Below are 20,204 nucleotides of genomic sequence, written 5' to 3'. Positions count from 1 at the left end.
AAACAGCTATATAGTTAGTGGGGAAAACTCCAATCATGGTGTTGTAATGGTCTGCAACAGTAACGGGAGTTGTAGTGTTTAGTCAGACGGTGGCGATTCAACGGGACTACTTGGAAGAAAACTTTACTAGGTTTTTCATCTGAGAGAAGAGGAAATCAAACGGTAAATATAACACCAACTAACGAGGGATGGAAAGAACACTTTATTAAAACACAGTAGCATTAACGTTATACTAATCAACAGTCACACAGTTGGTGTCTGTAACGTTACTTCTTTAGTACGCTTATGCATAAGTGATTTCTCCTGAACAGGGGGGAGTTGCATCACTATTCGTCCACATTTTGCAATACTCTGTTCAACCCATTTTCACCATCTAGCAATGCGTTTTTATGTTATTGAGCAAAACCATACTTTGCCACACAAAACGAGGTGAGTTATAAAACCTTTAGGTATCCTACTCTGATGCACAACTATGCAAAATCCTTCCATAAATCCAGCAAAAGTGTGTGTTTAGCTGCAGCTTAAACAAACACAAAATGTCATTCTTCCTTTATCATCAGATTAGATGAGAAGACTGATTGAACGCGAATATGTTAACTCTGAAGCATCCTCCCCTCTGCATGTAATCAGTACAGTAGCAGTATTATGTTGGCAGTTAATTGTGTGAACAGGTGGGCTGGTCTCAGTATGTGAGTGATCCTCTTTCTATGCCCCTGCAGGAGCCAGGATCAGGACAGGTAGGGGACTTGGATGTGCGTGCATACCCCACAAAGGATGCACTGAACTGAGAAACATCTGCTGAAGTGTCCCCCTTAATGCAGCTATGGTGAGAATCCAACACACAGAGAGCAGCTACCCAGATGTAATTTAGCTTTTCTAAATCCCTTTTTTCCCCCGTAGTTATTGGGTGTATCTGTTGGTTACCTTGGTCTCTCCCCTGTACTACCAGTTTGTAATTCTCTCTCTAGAGTGAAGACCATTGAGACTATGTGTAACCAACCTAATTGCGTGTGCTTAAACAGCCTAATTGTTCAGGAGATTAAGGTGGAATGTTGAATTGAATCCCAGCATTAATATTTTATGGGCTAAAGCTGTCCATAGGGGGTTCACAGTGTGTGAGCAACTCACAGATGGAGTCAGTGGAAGATTTCTCTCTCTCCCTGTCTGAATATCAGTGATGGAGAGAAAGAGGAGCAAACTGTCCTTGTTAAGTTGTTAATGCTTTTGTAAAAGTACAAAACATCACAGTGTCCAGAATATGTTCTTCCAATATTGATATACAGTATGTCACTTCATCTGTTGAGATATGAGGAACCACGTTTTAGTTGTCTATGCTGTGTTTATTGCATTATACTATAAGCAAATGTCAATTTTACAGTGGAACACAAATTTCTGGTGCAAGTATTTCACTTTTATTTTTAGATTAGACAACAAACTTGTGCATCACAAATAAAAATAAAATAAAAACACAATTCAATTACTATGGTAGCTTATGACAAATGTAAATATGTCACCCAGCCCTACAGTATATGTTACTACTATGTGTTACTAAGTTTACTGATATTTTACTTGAAAAATAAGTATTGGTGTAGAGATCTACTTAAATCAAAGTGAAAAGCATAAAAATTATCCAAAACTAAAAGAGTTTGATGGGTGTGATTTCCGAATTTGTTCTTTCCCATGTATCTAGATTAAATAAGACAGATAGAACCAAAGGAAATTGAAGATTCTTCGAAAGGCAACCCTTTTCTGTGCGACATAACATCAAATGTATGTGTAAGTCCTGATACTAAAATATTTGATAAGGATCATTATTCTGATTGGAAAGTGTATACTCTTCTCAGAAACCTTCTATTGTTTATCAGAAGTGAGCTATGTGAAGCCACAAGCTACTGCAACATTTACTCTGAAGTATGATTTAAGTTGGGCTGCACCAAATTACTATCTTCATTAATGTAACAAATCTTTTTTTTGATTAGGTGATTGTTTAGTCATAATAATGACAGATGCCTTTTACAACTTACCAGTGCCAAATGGGAGGTCTTCAAATTGACTGCTTTGTCCACCAGTCATAAACAAAGGTGTTCAATTTACAGTGATATGAAACAAAGAGAAACTTTACATTTGAGAAGTCTTAACCAGCAAATATTGGCGCTTGTCTAATAATGACTTTATTTATTAAAAATGTTTCTTTGTAGATTGACAAATTGAGGCACAGCATAATGATGTCTTTTTTTCAGTGCTCCTGTCAAACTCAGCCTATTGTTCCATGTCACAAGAACATTTGAAACTTTGACTTTGTTATTCTCTTGTGTTTTGTGTTGTCAAAGCTAGGTATGAGTAGTTAGTTTGGTCCATAACCACTTATGTATTAATATTTTGTGAAGTAACCTTGTCTGAAGACGTAATGCACAGAGCCATGCAGCACACACCCATACCGCTCTCAGTGCACTCTGATTTCGTCCGTCCATCCGTCCTCCCCATTTTACCCTCTACTCTCTTTTCTGTTTTCTCCATCTTCTTCCAATTCGCATTGCTCACATTGATTTTTTTGTTTGTTTTTCCAGCTGATTATGTCCCTGTACTCTGATTCGCCGGTGGGCACACTGCTCTCTGCACTTTAATTGGACATTTAATTAGATCACAGTTTTAGTCCAATTAGACTCAGAGGTGTTGGGAAAAGGATATGGAGGGGAGGAGAGGAAAAGTCCCCAAGCTGGTCTCTGTCTCCCTCCCCCTTCTCGTGCTCTCCCCTCCTCTTCTCAGTCTTTTTATTCATCTGTCTTTTTCCTGTCCGCCTTGCTGTCACCCCCCACCCCCCCACTCTCCCCCACCCGAGGGCGGCTCATTAGTGATATAATGGGATGACACAAAACACACAGCTCCCCTAACTCTCAGAGCGTTGCATCAGCGGTGCCTGAACCACACACAAGGTGACAGGGACTGTATCAGCTCACTCTTGTGGACGTTATGTGTTTGTTTTTCGCGGTGTTTCTTTATAATATCTCGCATTAGACTGGGTGTTATTAGTGCCTCTGATTAATCTCAAGCACCGCCTGCCAGTCTGCCAGTCACAGCAGCATCGACCAGCCCTCACACACACACACACACACACACACACACACCACAAACATTAACGACATGCTGGGCATAACCCTATCGACTGAATGGAGTGCTCCGGTATGATATCACTACACCTAATGAGACTAAGATAAGCCTCATTAGCAGCAGCGACTTGCTTACATGCCAGTCAAATACAGGCCTACTCTGCACCACTTTACCTCCCCCTGCCTTTTGTTGTCATAGTCCTCGTGTACAGCTCAGACTCCGAGCTTAAACAACACCGTGCCCCAGGTGGGCAAAAACACATGGGCAAATGTAAACACACACAAACACCCAGATGTATGTACATATGCACACACTTGCGCTCAGGTGCAACTCCTCAGAGGACACAAGTTTCTGTGTCCCTCGAGCAGTCACACACGCCACCTCCCTTCCTGACTCCCTCCTACCCTCCACCCTCAGGAGATGGATAGAGAACCAGCCTCTATCATGCTACACTTTGTATCTGCACCAGCACCAGTGATTTGTGTGTTCCCTCTCTACAGTGTATATACGTGTGTGCATATATAGATGTGTGTGAACGACAGGCAGCAGGCAGGGGTGTTTTAGCCATAGGCTTCTCTACCTGACCCCCGTGGTTGTGAGATTGACAGCTGTGGTCCCGCCTAATTGCATTACTCTCCCAGGTGATTGGCTCACACCCTGGGGGCTCATTTGTCAGGATGCATTGTGGTAATGATGTAAATTAGCTGATCTATGTGTCACTCAGCTTTCTGCCCCCCTGCTGATTGGCCCCGCTGTGCCCCAGGGCTCGGCCCCCAGCTGAGGGAGCCAGCTCATTGGTCCTTGGGGAACCAGGAAGTCCCCCAGAAATAGGGCTTTACAGATTGGGCATCCCTGTGGGCTGATATTATCCTTCCTCAACCTCTTTACCTGTCAGTCAAAATGCAGGGATTGATCCCCGCAGTCTCTACCTCCTATGTAGGTAGACATAGGTACACCCTCACACAGACACACACGGAAACATGTAGGTGGTATAGGCATCCATAATAACCCCATGTTGGCTAAGAGCCTAAACTCACTCTGTCATAACTGTGTAAACTGTGTAAAGAGACACTTAAATAAAATGTGTGTGTGTGTGTGTGTGTGTGTGTGTGTGTGTGTGTGTGTGTGTGTGTGTGTGTGTGTGTGTGTGTGTGTGTGTGTGTGTGTGTGTGTGTGTGTGTGTGTGTGTGTGTGTGTGTGTGTGTGTGCTTGTCTTGAATTGAAATAAAAGCCGCAGGTTCAGACTCTGTTCCCCACTGCTTACCCAGCATGCCCTAGCTATGTCCGCTATCAAAAACAGACACCTTCCCGGTGACAGACAGCTAGAGAAACGTATAGTCAAACACGCTGTATACACACACACACACTTTAATTCACTTTAAGGTTTCTTTGCTTGTCTGTCTCAATAGCATCAATTGAAGTGTTAGTTACAGTACACGTCCAGTGTGTGTGTGTGTGAGGAGGCAGCAGTGTGTAAATGCGCAGCACTCCTGTAGTGTTGCTGAAAGGTTTCGTGGGAGGGTGTGGACTCTTTGTTAAACTCACTGCAGTTATATGAGGCCGAATATGAATAAAGACTAAATAATGCCAGCATCAGCATGAATCAATACTTATACAGATGCACAATCACTTAGTCTGGACCTCAGCCTGTGATCAATAGTTTACTCTGAGTTATTGTCTTCGTATTAACAAGTGGAGCGCTCCCTGAGGAACACATATGAATGGCTAAATGAGACCACTCCAAACCTCTCAACAGGACCTAGTGTTGTTTTTACACCCTCCTTTGTTTGATTTCAGACACTGCATTGCAAAAGCCTTTTTAGCCAAATTTGGATGCACCGTAGGTGTTTCCAAAACACTCAGGCCCTCGTGAAACTCTAATTGCCTGTTCTTTTGGCGATATGAATGTCCCTCACATAGATTCAGATATTGACTTGTGTCCCTCATGTGTTTGGTCAAATTATGATATTTTTATTATAGTCCGAGATTATTTACAAATCATTTTATATCTGTATTTTATTGTGGCAGCTGGGGGCTTTCATATTGACTCCAAAAATGCAGAAAAAATTAAAAGTTTTGAACTTGAAAAGAAGCACAGCGAATATGAGATTGTCTCATTTAGTCATCTGTGTAAGAGGATGTCAACATCATAATCATGATATTACTCTTTCTGAAAGTGCGACTATGGCATCTCTGCTATTTCCGCATGTGTTAAATATTAGCATCTGCAGACTGTGTTTGTGTATGTGCGCATGCACGTGCATTACTGACTGAGTAATCACTCTAAATTAGAGATGTTTAGAGATGTTTGTGGTTGATTTTGGTAAAGCCCCTGTAAAAACTCTCTCTCACGGAAAATAACTTCCCATGACATGGCACATGTGCCAAACACACACAAACACTGACACACAAACACACACACACATCTATGTTCACACACACACACCTTTATGTTACGCACCTATCATCTCTCCCTCCCATCCTCCTTTATGCTCACATAGCCCTACTTTGCTGTAAATGTATTAACGAACCTGTATTAAGTCTCCGCCACTACCTGGCAGAGCGTGAGAAAGCAGCGAGCATGATGGGTAATTGCCATGCTGCACGCAGTGTCTATAAGAGCACTGTTTATGAGGCGATGGCAGGGAGGAAGAGGGGGATGAGAAGGAAGGATGGAGGACACCAGAGTATTCTCTCCTCCCTTCATTCAGTTTTCTTACCAAGAGTTAAAAAGTTCTCAAGACTGTGACAGAAGTAATCAGCCTGCTTAAACTTTATCAATATTTCCCATCAGTTGTATTGCATAGAACCTCTTTATACTGCAAGTTTCATAAGTAGTGAATCAGATTTATTCATGTGACTGTTAATGAAAATGTCTTGGAGAAATCTCAGATTGTGGCACGAGTTTGTGCCTCCAGCGTTTATGTGTTTAGGGGCAATAATTGATTTCTCTGTTGTGCCCCGCAGGGCTTGTCCCACATCTCTAAACCCTCCCACACACACACACACACGCGCACACACACACACCCACACAGCAAGGTATGCTGCAGTATTAATGAGACATGAATAAGACATGAAGAGAGACCCCCCTCTTACACGCTCACACAGGGTCTCCCCCTCCCCAGCTGCTTCCTGTCTGCAGATTACCCAGCTTTCACTGGGCTCTGGGTAAGTGGGGCCAGGAAGAGATTTAGCCCCCTCAGCAGGAGCAGACACACACACACACACACACACACACACACACACACACACACACACACACACACACACACACACACACACACACATACAAGTATGCACACACACACACACACACACACACACACACACACACACTACCTACTGTAGGCCAACATTGGGAAGTATCTGTTTCATTGTGATGTTGAAAATGAACGGAGAATCAGGTGTGTGTTATCTGCTTGAAATGTGATCGATGTTTGTGGAAGATGTTGAAGTGATTTCATTAGTAGTTGCCATTTAAACATAGCTTTTATGGCATATAATATGACGTGAGCTACTGAAGCGCAACTATATCCAGTTGTGGGGTGTGCTTGCAGGACAATGAATGGTAAGGAAACTGTCCAGATTCAGCTTAATGTCACCACCGTATTAAATACTTGATAAGTAAGTTGAGTGCAAGTTGCTGCAGGTTGAGTTGTGACCTTCTATCTGCTTGTGTTGCAGGCCTCAGCGATGTCTAGCCCAGGACCTGCCTCTCTGGGCTCGCAGGTCCATGCTGCAGCTGTCAATGGAGATAGGAGCGCCCTTCTCAAACTCATCACAGGTAGTTAGCACACAACCAGTCAGCCTCTAGACATATTACAGGTTTATTCACTACATCACCTGCATCACACAAGTTTAATGTTGGACAGTGACTGTTGTAAAACAGAGAGGGAACACATTGGGAGAGAGAAGGATATAACATTCAAGAAAGGTTCTTGGAAATTGAAACAGGGTCAATGCGGTTATATCATGTGCGTCTTAACCCCTAGGGCCTAGGCCACCAAAACACCCCAAACACACAGGGTTCAGTTCATATTAATCTGTAGTAATGTGGTGCTTTATTGATTTCTATCAGGAACACTTCTTTATATTGGCCCCATTTGTAGGGAAGTGAGAGTGCAGGGTCAGTTGCAGCAGCTGGTAGGAGTTTTGGAGAAGGTACAGCAGAGCTGGTGCTCATCAGCATGGAAGCTGGAACTGCGGCCCCTCTGCTAAAGGATGGTCCAGACTTCTGCAAAAGTGCTGTCATTATCTGGACATTAAGCCATTTTGAGATTTAAACTTGAATACAAAATTGAAATGTGTGGTGAAAAATAGCATCAAATGATCAGTGCCATTTATGTTACTCTTCGCAAGGAGGCGATGTGGTCCTCCAGCTTATCAATGTTAAAGTATTTCCATCTGGGGTTCCAGCTGCTCTGACTTATTTAGAAAAGTGGAAGTGGAACTCCTATTAAACTGAAGCAGTAAAAGACTGCATTTTAAGTACAAGGAGTTGCCGTTTAAAAACAGTTTATAACATATTCCATCAAAAGCCTTTCTGTTTGTTGAACTGAATACAACGCATATTGACCCAAATCTTCACTATTAATGCTTACCCTCTGACTTAAACCTTCAAACTGTGTTTGTTGTATGTGTCCTTGTGTGTAGCAGATCCCTCGCTGCGGGACCGTGAGGACCAGTTTGGCCGGACCCCTTTGATGTACTGTGTGCTGGCTGACCGCCTGGATTGTGCAGAGATTCTGCTAAAGGCCGGAGCCTCGGTCAACAAGACCGATCACAGCCAGCGCGCCGCTTTGCACCTTGCCGCCCAGAAGGTATGGGCATCCTGACACAGACGTACACTGAAGTACACACAAATGTTGACTGTCACACATATGTCAGCCCCTTTTTGTGGTTAAGTTTATTTCAGAAGAACTGATAAGGGGTGGATTTATAAAAGTGGAATATGAAGATTAGGTCTGATCTGAGGTTTAATGGCAATTCCATAGTCGATAAACTCCAGTAGGAAGCCAGTGCCCCCTAGTGGCTATAGTTATGGCCTTAGGGCTTTTGGGGGGGGTATAATCCTGCTACACACACATTGTAGCTATGAGTTTCACTTATACACATTCCTGTAAATAAACAATTTTTCTGCATGGCGAAAGCCCATTTTTGACACTGAAAAAAAAAAAAAAGAGGAGCTGAATGTTCTGTAAACTTCATTAAAGACTGAGGAACAGTCTGAGGAGACAATGTTAATGAGGACACCTCTAGACAGGGTGGTGTGTTCACTCTAAAGGGATGTGGCAGGGGAACAGTAGGATGTGGCACTAATGATATCCCTTTACAACTCAGTTATGTGTCTGTGCCTACTTTTATGGGAGTGTGCTGATACAGAATCATCATATCATTGAAGAAAGAGGGGAGGTAATAGGTTATTGGGGTCTGTCTAGTAGATAGGGAGTGTGTGTGCACGTGTGTGTGTGTGTGTGTGTTGGGGGATGCTAGTGATGGGAAGCCCTGTCTCGTTGACATCTGATCAATAAATGGCTGAGACAGGGAGAGAGGCCAGGGATTACCGATCTAATTGGACTGAGAATAGGGAGGATGGGAACACACACACACACACAGTCTAGATGCATGCTCACACACAAGATAGATCTGTCAGACTGTGGATTTGTGGTCACAGGATGGCAAATATACAAAATATTCTCACACGTGTACACAGTCATGCCGGCATGGACACAAACACACACACACCACGCTGATGAGCGACAGCTGTTGCACAATACATCACCCCACGGCCTGGTGGAGAAACGCTGAGACCAAAACTTGAGGATGATGATGTGGAGGGGATGACAGGCAGAGAGTGGTGGCTCTGTCAGGCTGCAGAGCCGCTGTTTACTGTTTAACAGCTCATCACAGACGCTGAACAGAGAGGCAGGAGGCGCAAACGAAGATGGATGACCTGTGGATTGAACCAGACACAGCTAAACGCCTGGGGAGTCTGTGTGTGTGGGAGTGTGTGTGTCATTGCTGCTGGTTCATGACTAATATCAAGGAGAGTTGGTGATTTCTGAGATAATATTTAGCACAATTTGGGTTTTTTTTGTACATGTTCATTGCAGGGGAATGTGCGATTCCTGAAGCTGCTGCTGTCCAGGCGTGCTAACTGGCTGCAGAAAGATTTAGAGGAGATGACCCCGCTCCACCTGGCCACCCGACACCCCTCCCAAAAAGCCCTCGCCCTGCTACTCAAACATATTGGACCTGGAGAGGTTGATACGCAAGACAAGAACAAGGTACTACAGTACAGACACACACAAATAAGTTGTTGGAAGATTGTTTGTCTTCCCAGCTGCCCACAGTTTGTCCTCCGTTAGAAACCAGCCTGTCTGGGCGTCTGACCAATAACCTGTAAAGAGATAACTGACTGACTGAAGACAGTTCGTTAGAAGCAGCAGGAATTTGAGGTCATACACGCATGAACCCCCCGAGAGGCACACACACAGCAGTGAACAATTTAACAATCTGTGGCTTTGTCCTGTGTCCTACTGATAAGACCACAAACATACAAACACACAGTCTCCTCTCTCTTCTGGAGCTGATGTGTATCTGACATCAGTAGTTCGTTTTGTAATAATCCAATATGCATCATCATGTCAGATGACAGTGGTTTCTGCATATCTCAGAATAGCTCAGTAGCCGTCACGGAGGCATGATCTTCAATATGATCTTTGTGTAGCACATTGCCCTCATATTTCCTCCCCATGTCAAAGTGGAGTAATTTTTTGAGCCTAAATGGAAACCTCAAACCTCGTGTTACAATGGCTGCCTCTATTTTAAACTCATCCATCATCTTTGCCTCTTCCTTTTCATCTCTCTCTGTCCCACTTTCTATTTGTACAGCAAACTGCTCTCCACTGGTCAGCGTTTTATAACCGACCAGAACACGTTCGCCTTCTGATCAAGCATGATTCCAACATTGGCATCCCAGACAGTGAGGGCAAGATCCCTCTGCACTGGGCAGCGCACAGTCAGGAGCCCAGCGCTACACAAACCGTCCGCTGTATACTGGTACACACTATTGCACACACACAAACACACACACTCACTGACTAAATTTGTCATCATCATCCTCCATCCTCACCTGTCAGTCTGCATGTTTTTCTTTTCTGTGGTTGTCTTGTATGTGTGTGTGTGTATGTGTATGTGTGTGTGCGTGCGTGTGTGTGTGTGTGAGAAGGAGGCAGCGCCAACTGAGTCCCTGTTAAACTGGCAGGACTATGAGGGGCGGACTCCCCTGCACTTTGCCGTTGCAGACGGTAATGAGGCAGTGGTGGAGGTGCTGACGTCCTACGAGGGCTGTAATGTGACAGCTTATGATAACCTCTTCAGAACACCGCTGCACTGGGCAGCTCTTCTCGGTGGGTGTGACCTACTGCAGCCCGAATGAACGCTGCACACTGTGAATGAAGGATTTCAGGCTTTGTGGAAAATTACAACCACTTTCCCCTAAAAACAAAATTCCAATGAGAACAAGTTTTACACTGGTTAGCTGAATCAAAGCCAAAATAGACGAGTTATTACCCCCATGATAAGATTATGTTTTATTTATTTTATATATATAGAGCCTGGCTCTAGGGAATGCAATTTTGTTTGATGGTCTGTCTGTCAGCCCACCACTTTAATCCAGACTAAAATATCTCAACAACTATCAGATACATTGCCATTTTGTACAGATGTTCATGGTAACCAGAGGATGAATCCTACTGACTTTGATGATCCCCTCACTTTTCCTTTTGTTTCAGCTGACAGCCTCAGCTGTACTTCAGTGCAAATTAGCAAATGTTAGCATGCTAACACCCTAAACTAAGATGGTAAACATGGTAAACATTATACCTGGTCAACGTTAGCATGTTGACATTAGAATTTCAGCTCAAAGCACCACTGTGCCCAAGAGCAGCATCACAGAGCCTCTAGCAAAGCTGTTGACTCTTGTTGTTTCTTTGGGTTTATTACAACCTGTATAGCATCACACAATGAAACACAGTGGTTAGTAATTATATAAATTGTGAGAGTGGACTTCTGTTGAGGTGATGTACTTTTTTTGGCTTCTTTCTGTTAACAGTTTTAGTTAACTAAAAAAAGGTGAGCAATTATCCCAGATCCTTATCGTGTATCCTTGTCCTTATCTCTCACCCGTACATCCCACTAATGGAAAACATGTGTTTTTCAGGCCACGCAAGAATCGTCCACATACTGTTGGAGAGAAACACATCAGGCACTATTCCCTCAGACAGCCAAGGAGCAACACCTCTGCATTATGGTGCTCAGAGCAACAATGCTGTGAGTCATGCACACTCACACACAAAGCTTGAAAACCTGCTGAGTCAGCATCAAGCATCTTTATCCAAAATACAATATTTATTATGATGAAATAAAGCTGTCTCATCCTGCATGTTCGGCATCCTTGAAAATGCTGTCTTATAAAGGCAAATTATTATTATGATTTTACATGCTTGATTGTCAAGGTCAAATTATAGTTTATGGGGAATTTGGAAATATATGTTTACTATTTTAATTTGTATACAGTTTGACATGGAGTGATTTTATTAATGATAATCTACAGATTTATTTTATTAGTTTGTCCCAAGTTTGATGTTGCCTAGTCATGTAGAACTATGCACATTAATCCTTTAAATGTGTGATTTAATGTCTCCCTTTTCATACCGCCCAAAATACTAAATTAAGCTGAAATAATGGTCTTCTGTATGTATGTGCGGTGAGTAGGAGACAGTGGGTGTGTTTCTGTCTCACCCATCTGTGAAGGATGAACCCGATCTGGAGGGGAGGACGGCCTTTATGTGGGCCGCTGGGAAAGGCAGTGACGATGTAATCCGCACCATGCTGGCCCTCACCCCTCAAATTGACATCAACATGGCCGACAAGTACGGAGGCACAGGTGAGTGCCTGAGAAATCAGAGCGGAAAACGAGGCTTTGACCCGCACCCCCTACTCTTCCCAATACTGTACACACACACACACACACACACTTTTATCCTTGTTCTGTTTGTGTGTGGCCTGCTTCTTGTTTTAGGCTAGGGATGATGATGTCACAGGGGATTTCCCCCAAGGTGCTAGAGAGACTGTGAGGCTGAGAGAGAGAGAGTGAAGTGATAGTGTCAGCAAAATTAGTGTGAGCTCGCTGAATAGACTCCCACCACTGCCAGCACTGTCCTCTGATGAGCACACACACAATTTATTGCCACACGCACGCACACACACACACACACAACTTATTGCCACTCTCTGACCCCCGGCGCTTTTTGGACTTATAATCTCCATGGCAATAGCCCCTCTGCTCAGCCAGGCGGTCATTGCTTATGCATGCATAACATGCAACGGTTGAGTCATGCTAATGAGACGGTGTGAAGGGCAGTGGAGCTGACTGGTGCCCAGATCACTTCTATGCACTTGACTCTAGTCTGTACTGTCTGGGGACTGGAGAGAGGGGACGGAGGGGGAGCCACAAGGAGGTTTAAGTATATTGCTCCTCATTAAATGTCTGTGTTGGTTTAACCCTCCATTGACTGGGCTTTAGCCACAGCCCAGAGAGGAGCGACAGTATAGGGGAAGAATGAACAAAGAAGAGGCAGATGAGGGAAGAGCCTCATATTCTTTTCTCGGGGTAGTTTTTTTTACATATATATGTGCGTGTTCACACAGCACTCCATGCGGCCTCCCTGTCAGGCCATGTGAGCACAGTGAAGCTGCTGTTGGAGAGGGGAGCGATGGTCGACTCTCTGGATGTGATGAAACACACGCCGCTGTTTCGCGCTTGCGAGATGGGACACAGAGATGTCATTCTCACACTCATCAAAGGTGGGTACAGTTGGTACATACAGTATGTACAGTAAGTATTACTACACATTTCTGTGTGTCAGTTAAATGCCTCAACTGAAATGTCAGTGTAATGAATAAAGGTTCTGCACACGTGGACCTGGTAGACGTGGATGGTCACACTGCTCTGCACTGGGCAGCTCTGGGAGGGAATGCTGAGGTCTGCCAGATACTGATGGAGAATGGGATTAGTCCCAATGTACAGGTATGAATGCACACACTCAAAACATACACAGAAACAGGATCTTTAAATCCCTATTTAATAGTCATTACTCCATAGTTTTACATAGTAAATAGGGAAGTTTCATCCTATCCCTATCCGTCTCTGGGCTGTGCAGCTCTAGCTTTCCATCCACAATCCTTGTTTCATGCACAAGAAGATCTCCAAAGTTTAGCCAAAGCTAACATGATACAACAGTCTGTTGTAACAAACCTGGGAGGTCATTTTAAATCTAGCATCATGTTAGCTTTGGCTGCACCGCGGAAGGCTTTCGATCCACTAAACAAGGATTGTTGTCCCCCATTGATTGCAACAAAAATTAGTTGCACATCTGAAGTGGTGGGTCCAATATGAATCAAATATTAATTATTCCACTGCACTGTTTCACAAGCAGTGAGGATAAAATCAGGATCAGCCTCATTAATCCTTAGCTACTCATTTAATTGTTCTGCACCAGACTGTTAAATATTTAAACTTCTGCTGGGCAGGACCAAGCAGGACGGACTCCTCTGCAGTGTGCTGCTTATGGCGGCTACATCACCTGCATGGCTGTTCTCATGGAGAACAATGCTGATCCAAACATACAAGATAAAGAGGTAGAAATCTGCTCAAACGTTCATGAATGCATCCACACATCTGTATGTTATCTGAAACTTTGAACACAGCTATAGTTTGAATGGGTGCTCTTTTTATGGTTGCACAGGGGCGGACTGCTCTACACTGGTCGTGTAACAATGGCTACCTGGACGCTGTGAAACTGCTACTGGGCTACAATGCCTTTCCTAATCACATGGAGCACACTGAGGAGAGGTGAGGACAGAGCTAGTCGAGAGATGGAGGAACTGGAGGTGTGGAGACAGGGAGGTAGAAGCTGGAAAACAGATTTATGAATGACACTGGTGTCCGTGGTTTGCAGATACACCCCTTTGGACTACGCTCTGCTGGGGGGGCACAGTGAGGTGACTCAGTTCATGCTGGAGCATGGTGCTCTGTCAATCGCAGCCATCCAGGACATCGCTGCTGCCTCCATCCAGGCCGTCTACAAGGGCTACACCGTCCGCAAGGCCTTCAAGGAGAGAAAGCAGCTCCTCATGAGGCATGAGCAGCTGCGCAAGGATGCAGCCAAGTGAGAGATGAGCACACACAGATACATACTCACATGTTTGTGTGCGTAGAAAGAGACACATGTACTGAAGCCTCAGCCATTCATCACTCACTCCTGTTTCTGTCTTCAATATTTGTCTCTGTCTTCCTCTTCTCGCCCATATAGGAAGAGTCACACTCTCTCCATATCTATCTTTCTCTCTGTCATCCCCGCACACACATCAGTCTTCCCGCTGTCTCTCTCTTCTGGCTAGCTCTCTGTTTTGTCATTTGTTCACCAGTCTCACCTTTATTCTGTCGTACATATTGCTTTTGAGAGGCAAATTTGTTTTAGGAGGGCACATTGACTTCTTGTTATTTCAAGCATGCAGTTTTATTGAAACATAAGTCTTTTATGAGATGTTTTTCTTACAAAGTAATCTATTGTACGGCATCTTTTCTTCGTATTAGATTGCCCCCAAGTTGTGACCAAATGCATGAAATATTTATTACTCCACAACTAAAAAACTGTCTTTGCACAGAAAGAGTACTTTTTATTGTCTTGGCATGAACCAGAAAGTTGCACTTTCGCCTGTGTGAAGTGGTCATTTTTTATTTGCACACTTGATGGTGCATTAGTATAACTAAAATATATGTAATATTTAATATTCTCATCTGAACACAATGTTTTGATCTCTCTGTCCATGTCAATGTCCATACATTTAAAACAAACTCAGATCCCACTGCTTTTCTTTGTGTTCAGGAAGCGAGAGGAGGAACTGAGGAGGAGAGAAGCTGTACAGCAAGTGTCTGTGGCCGCTGATGAGAAACGGAGGGTCCCTCTGGTGAGAACAGAGCAGGAAAAGCTCTCCTTAGTGAACATTCTAGAGGACTTGTCCATGAATGACTCGGTGGTTGAAACAAAGAAATCATCAAAAGCTGAACGCACTAAGAGCAAAGAGGAGAGACACAAAGGTACAAATGTGCAGAAATAGGCTAATGATGGTTTGAATGTATGTCTAGTGGGTTGTCAAACTTGAAACTCAAAGATAAATATTTTCTTGAAATAAAAAACAGCATTCCCGCAAGTAAACACACACAAAGCAGAAACATTTTGCACAAAATCTTTTGTATATCTCATGTTTCCTTTTCTTTTCTCTTTATTTCACTCACCAGTACACAAGAACAGATTCTCCAGAAAAAGTAAAGCAGCTGAACCACATGAGGTTCCTGATGCTTCGAGCCGCCACTGTCATGTGACCGGTGACACAGTGCCCGGTGCTTCCCACACCACCAGGCTGAAGGAACTTCTCTCTCCTGCCAGCTGCAGCCAGCCACCCAGCCTCAAACCCAGACCCCCCTCCATGCCCAAAGGCAGGGAAAGACTTTCCTCAAACACTCCTTCCACAAGCGTCTCTACGACGGACCAAACTGACACTATTACAAGAGAATGCATCCCTCTAAAAAAGAGAGATGCTCACATGACACATGTGCAGACTGCCTCCGGTAAGACTGATGCTCGCACCTCTCCACAAAAGCACAGAAACCACAAGGAGCAGACTTCAGAAAAGGTCACCACCAAAGACCAAACTCACACTCCCTCATTAAGAAGTAGTTCATCTTTAGACCACAAAAGCCCTTCAAGAAAGACTCAGTCTGCCACACATGCACCTATCCCAACACACACACACAGGGAGCACAACAAAGAGCAGCATAGCACAAGCAACGAGGCTGCGCGCATCATCCAGCGAGCTTGGCGAAGGTGAGTTTACATGTGTGTGTGCACTTGTGTTTGTACCCGAAAGGGTGTTCAGTAGCAGGAGCTTATCTGGCTGTGGGAGATTGGCAATGCCATGTGGTGCCCACATGTGCCGTCCTCCCCCATGTTCAGTCTGGATGCCATCAACACTTGAGCTGTGGGGGGAGAGCGTGGGAGATGGGTGAGACAAGTAGGCAGGGGACAGACGGGGTATAATCTAGAGCTTTCATACTGGTTTAACAAGAGGCTAAAAGTTCAGATGTGTTGCTCTAATAGCTACCAGCAGCCTCTCTTTGCTTGTGTTTCTCTTAGAGGCTGCCAGTCCGCTGCAGGAGGCCCACTGTTTCCATTCAGCTACACAATTATATTCTGTATGTGCTGCCTATTAACTGCCTTGAATAAACTCTGTTTACTTTGTTTATGCTTAGTTTATTAGTGTGAGGACTTGCCAGCTTTTAGACCTTTGAACGCAGTCTGAGATTTTTTTGTTTGATTATTGAACGACATGCACTTGTATGCGCTTGCATGAATGTGTTTTTGCAGGTTCCACGCACACAGACGGAGAGAGGTAAGGGCCCGCGAAGAGGTGGAGTCAGGTGATTCAAACCACGCCCAAAACAGGAAGAAGATGGAAATCCGAGCTCAACCCACTAAACCGTCAACGAGAAAGAGCTCAGTGCTACAAAGTATCTATGGTGAGCTTTTTTTTTGCTTTATAATATATGTGTATAACAAACAACAACATAATAAAGCTTACAAAATAACAAAATTCCACTTACACAGAAAGAAAAAAACAAGACATCATATGGAAGGACCCCACACCCTTTCCCCAGTAGAGCCCCATCGCGAACCACACATACCCCTCCTGAACCATTCAACTAAAACTTGAGAGCGATGCTTTGTATGTCTGGTAGTGAAATTATACTACCAATGGTGTAATTGTGTAAAGTGTGGTTCCCATCAGCTTGACTGCAAATGTGCAGGTCAAAATTGAACAAACCTGAAGTCTGAGCTGTGACTCTGTCGGCTGGAGCTGAAACCAAAGCAGGAAACTCTTAAGCCCAAGCTTAAATTTGTCACATGGGCTTCAACCGAAGTGAACAAGAGAAGAAGTAAATATGGGTAGGGACAATATGCAAATGTGGCCGCATCTTAAAGCAATTTATCTGGTTGTATTATTTATTTTAAACAATTCTCATGAAAACACAGTTTAGCCAGATTCTTCAATAGCGTATTCCTCTGAGTCATTGAGATCCATTGTTGTCCAAAAACACTTGGGCACTGTAGTTTATTACACATTCACTGTCCCACTGTCATACATTAATTACTAGCTAGTGCACCTAAAAATAGTCTTCAACAAATGCACCATTTACTCTGGTTTATATTTGTAACGATTATGTCCTCAATGGGAACAAATGATCTTGGAGTGGGCCACAGACAGGGTAAGGATGTTGGAAATTACTGGGAGATGAACTGATGCACTGTGGCCTTTTGTCTTTTCATGGGATTTGCTGATGAAATATATAGAATGTAGGATATGACCAGCCGTATCCTTTTGATGGTAAACCACCTGTGAATCACTTGTGGCTGAAAAAAGCTGCTGCACTGCTCCCAATAGGCTGAAACTTTCAAGCATACTGTGTGTCAGTGATGTCAAAGCCTATATTGGTTTGGGTGTGCAGAATTTTCTTAAGTTGTAACCTACAGAGAGTGTGAAAGTAGCTGTTTCCAGCCCCACGTTCCTGAGTTGATTTACCCTTTGAGGTGGGAGCTTTTCTATCCCAATTGCTCAAAGCTCTTAAATTTTATGGAAACAGATTGAAGAAGAAGCTGGAAGTCAGGATGGTTGTCATACCGTTGTAGAACACGCTGTATGTGACTAACTCTGGGAGCAGGAACTCATGTAAATGTTCGAGTGACGCTTCAGTCCACATATCAGAACAGTATCAGCCTGGTTGGCTATGTGGAACCTATGGTAGGGTATCGGCCCACAGACAGCCCTGACCTTCATCACACATCACCAGGTGATGATGGGAGAACGGGCAGAAACCTCGCTGGGCCAAAACATACAAGTGCACACGCCGTCTCCAAACTCCTCACTCCAACCCAATCCAACCTTCTGACGTGGTTTTCCCCTCCCCCTTTTCACCTCACCTCACCCTCCTCCCTCTCTTTCTATCCTTCTCGCTCTCTGTCAGTCCTGGCACTGTGAAAAGTTCAGAGCTGTCAGGGGGAATGTCAGACGACTGCGTAGAACAATCTGCTAAACACACACACATAAACCCAGACACTGTGCCACACACACACACACACACACACACACACACACACACACACACACACGAGACTCGTTCTCGCACTGCTGTTTTTATGAGACGTATTCAGACATTTGACGCACAACTCTGGACTGGGTCACATTGCTCCGTTTAATCATCATAAACCATTTTTAAATTGCCTGTTAATTATTTTATCTGAAATGCATCTCTAAGATCTGTAGCAACACACGGAGAGAGACAATTCTTTTTACATCACAGATAACAAAACTACATGTGCCAAAGCATTTCTGTGTGCAAGTTTGATTCATTAGTTGATTTAAAACATGTTATACCTCTGCACTAAGAGCACAGTAAAATTTAATTATTTATTGCCACTGTGCTCCTCCAACAGTACACAATTACACATACTAAGGCAGAGAGGCAACGCTTACATGTTTCAGGCACTCTTTTACATTAAACAAGCAACCAAGAAACCATTTTTTTAAGCTCTCAGATGTGATCTACTTTAAACATGTCGACAGAGTCTTCCATTGCACTGCAGCAGAAAATAATATTTAAAAAATATTAAAATAATTCTGAATAAAACATGTTAACAATACTGAATCTGAACTACCTCTTGTAGACTACCTGTAAGTGTCAGTAATCAGAGACAAGTAGTTCCCTTAATACATTGGATTTTTTTTACTAATAATTAAAGCCACTAAATATGATAAAAATGATAATAATTAAGGCTCCAGTGAGGTTTGAACTCACGACCCCTGGTTTACAAGACCAGTGCTCTAACCACTGAGCTATAGAGCCTTTGTTAACTACAGCATCATCCAAGCAGCAATATAAAGGCTACACCAAAAACAGCCATGGGTGTGGAATCTGACTGGCTCAACCAGTTACAGGAGTGTCCTGGGGTTTGCTATGCAGCGCCAGCTGATTGAAACTGTTAGTAGGATGTAGCTACAAACTTAAATGAAGATATCATCCAAACATTTTCCTTTACTGTCCTTTAGGCAACTCTATGGCCAGACGAGGGCGTTCACTTCGGGGCTCTGAGTCTCAGCTGCTCCTGGACGTGCCTTTACGCACCCAGAGCCAGTGTAAGTGCGTGTGCATACACAAACAAGCAGTTTGAACAAACTTAAAGTCTCTAAAAGGTCATTTTATGTGCTTGTTTTACAGTGAGCAGTATAGACTGCGTGCACCTGACCGACGCCATGAATCAAGCCAAGCAGTTCTCTTACCACCTGAGACCGCATAGTGCTGGACAGGGGACCAGAGGCCGGGGAAAACATTGAAGCCACACACACACATACACACTTGTGTTCTTTGATGTTTTCTCAGCTGGCTGGTGGCCTCACCACTATAGAATTACTATACACATTGTTCGTTCAAGGTGCCAAGCTTTCTAAAATTAAGCCAAATGACATCAGAGCCATGACCTCACAGGGTGGGGTTAAGTCTACAGAAATGGTGTGTGTAAAAGATAACCTTTCATCCATTGTGGAAGGAACACATACACACACACATGCCATCTCTCTCGTTCTCCATCGCTCTCGCACACACACTGAGATAACCTTTCCTCCTGTTGTGGAGAATGAGGCAGTCTATCAACAGCCGGTCATACAGATAGCCCACCTGCAGCCACAGATGCGCACGCATGCACGCACGCACACACGTGCACGCACACACACACACACACACACACACACACACACAGTTAAGTCCTTTCCCTTTCAAGAGAGTGGTGTATTTCTTAACTATGCTGTTTTTATTTACTTTAATATGCATTTGCACAAAAATAATCCATATTGTGTAATTTTAGATATATACCTCAATGTTTCTGTTATAAAAAATAAAACAAAAAATTGACACAAAA

At 43.7% G+C, this 20,204-nt stretch overlaps 1 protein-coding gene and 1 non-coding gene across 3 annotated transcripts; one reads left to right on the top strand and one right to left on the bottom strand.

Annotated features, from left to right (window-relative positions):
• Positions 1–43: 43 nt before the first annotated feature.
• Positions 44–20,204, top strand: invs (inversin). Of its 2 annotated transcripts, none has more exons than XM_038711539.1 (19): positions 44–162; positions 720–826; positions 6,793–6,892; positions 7,765–7,928; positions 9,222–9,395; positions 10,003–10,170; positions 10,340–10,520; positions 11,333–11,442; positions 11,887–12,058; positions 12,823–12,978; positions 13,080–13,201; positions 13,705–13,812; positions 13,920–14,026; positions 14,133–14,342; positions 15,063–15,274; positions 15,476–16,061; positions 16,602–16,753; positions 19,339–19,425; positions 19,508–20,204. In XM_038711539.1, exons 2-19 carry the CDS (start codon positions 824–826, stop codon positions 19,621–19,623), a joined length of 2,928 nt encoding a protein of 975 aa, XP_038567467.1. In that variant the 5' UTR covers positions 44–162; positions 720–823; the 3' UTR covers positions 19,624–20,204. The 2 variants fall into 2 exon arrangements, with proteins under 2 accessions (XP_038567467.1, XP_038567466.1); XM_038711538.1 differs by having other exon boundaries at positions 7,762–7,928.
• On the bottom strand, positions 19,063–19,135 carry trnat-ugu. Its single transcript has one exon. It is a non-coding gene; the product is annotated as a tRNA-Thr (tRNA).

The sequence above is a fragment of the Micropterus salmoides genome, unplaced genomic scaffold (genome assembly GCF_014851395.1).
Source record: "Micropterus salmoides isolate LMB-PRFRI ecotype aquatic unplaced genomic scaffold, ASM1485139v1 Ms_hic_scaffold_11, whole genome shotgun sequence".
NCBI classification, from domain to species: domain Eukaryota; kingdom Metazoa; phylum Chordata; class Actinopteri; order Centrarchiformes; family Centrarchidae; genus Micropterus; species Micropterus salmoides.
This window is presented reverse-complemented; position numbering and strand designations above follow the sequence as displayed.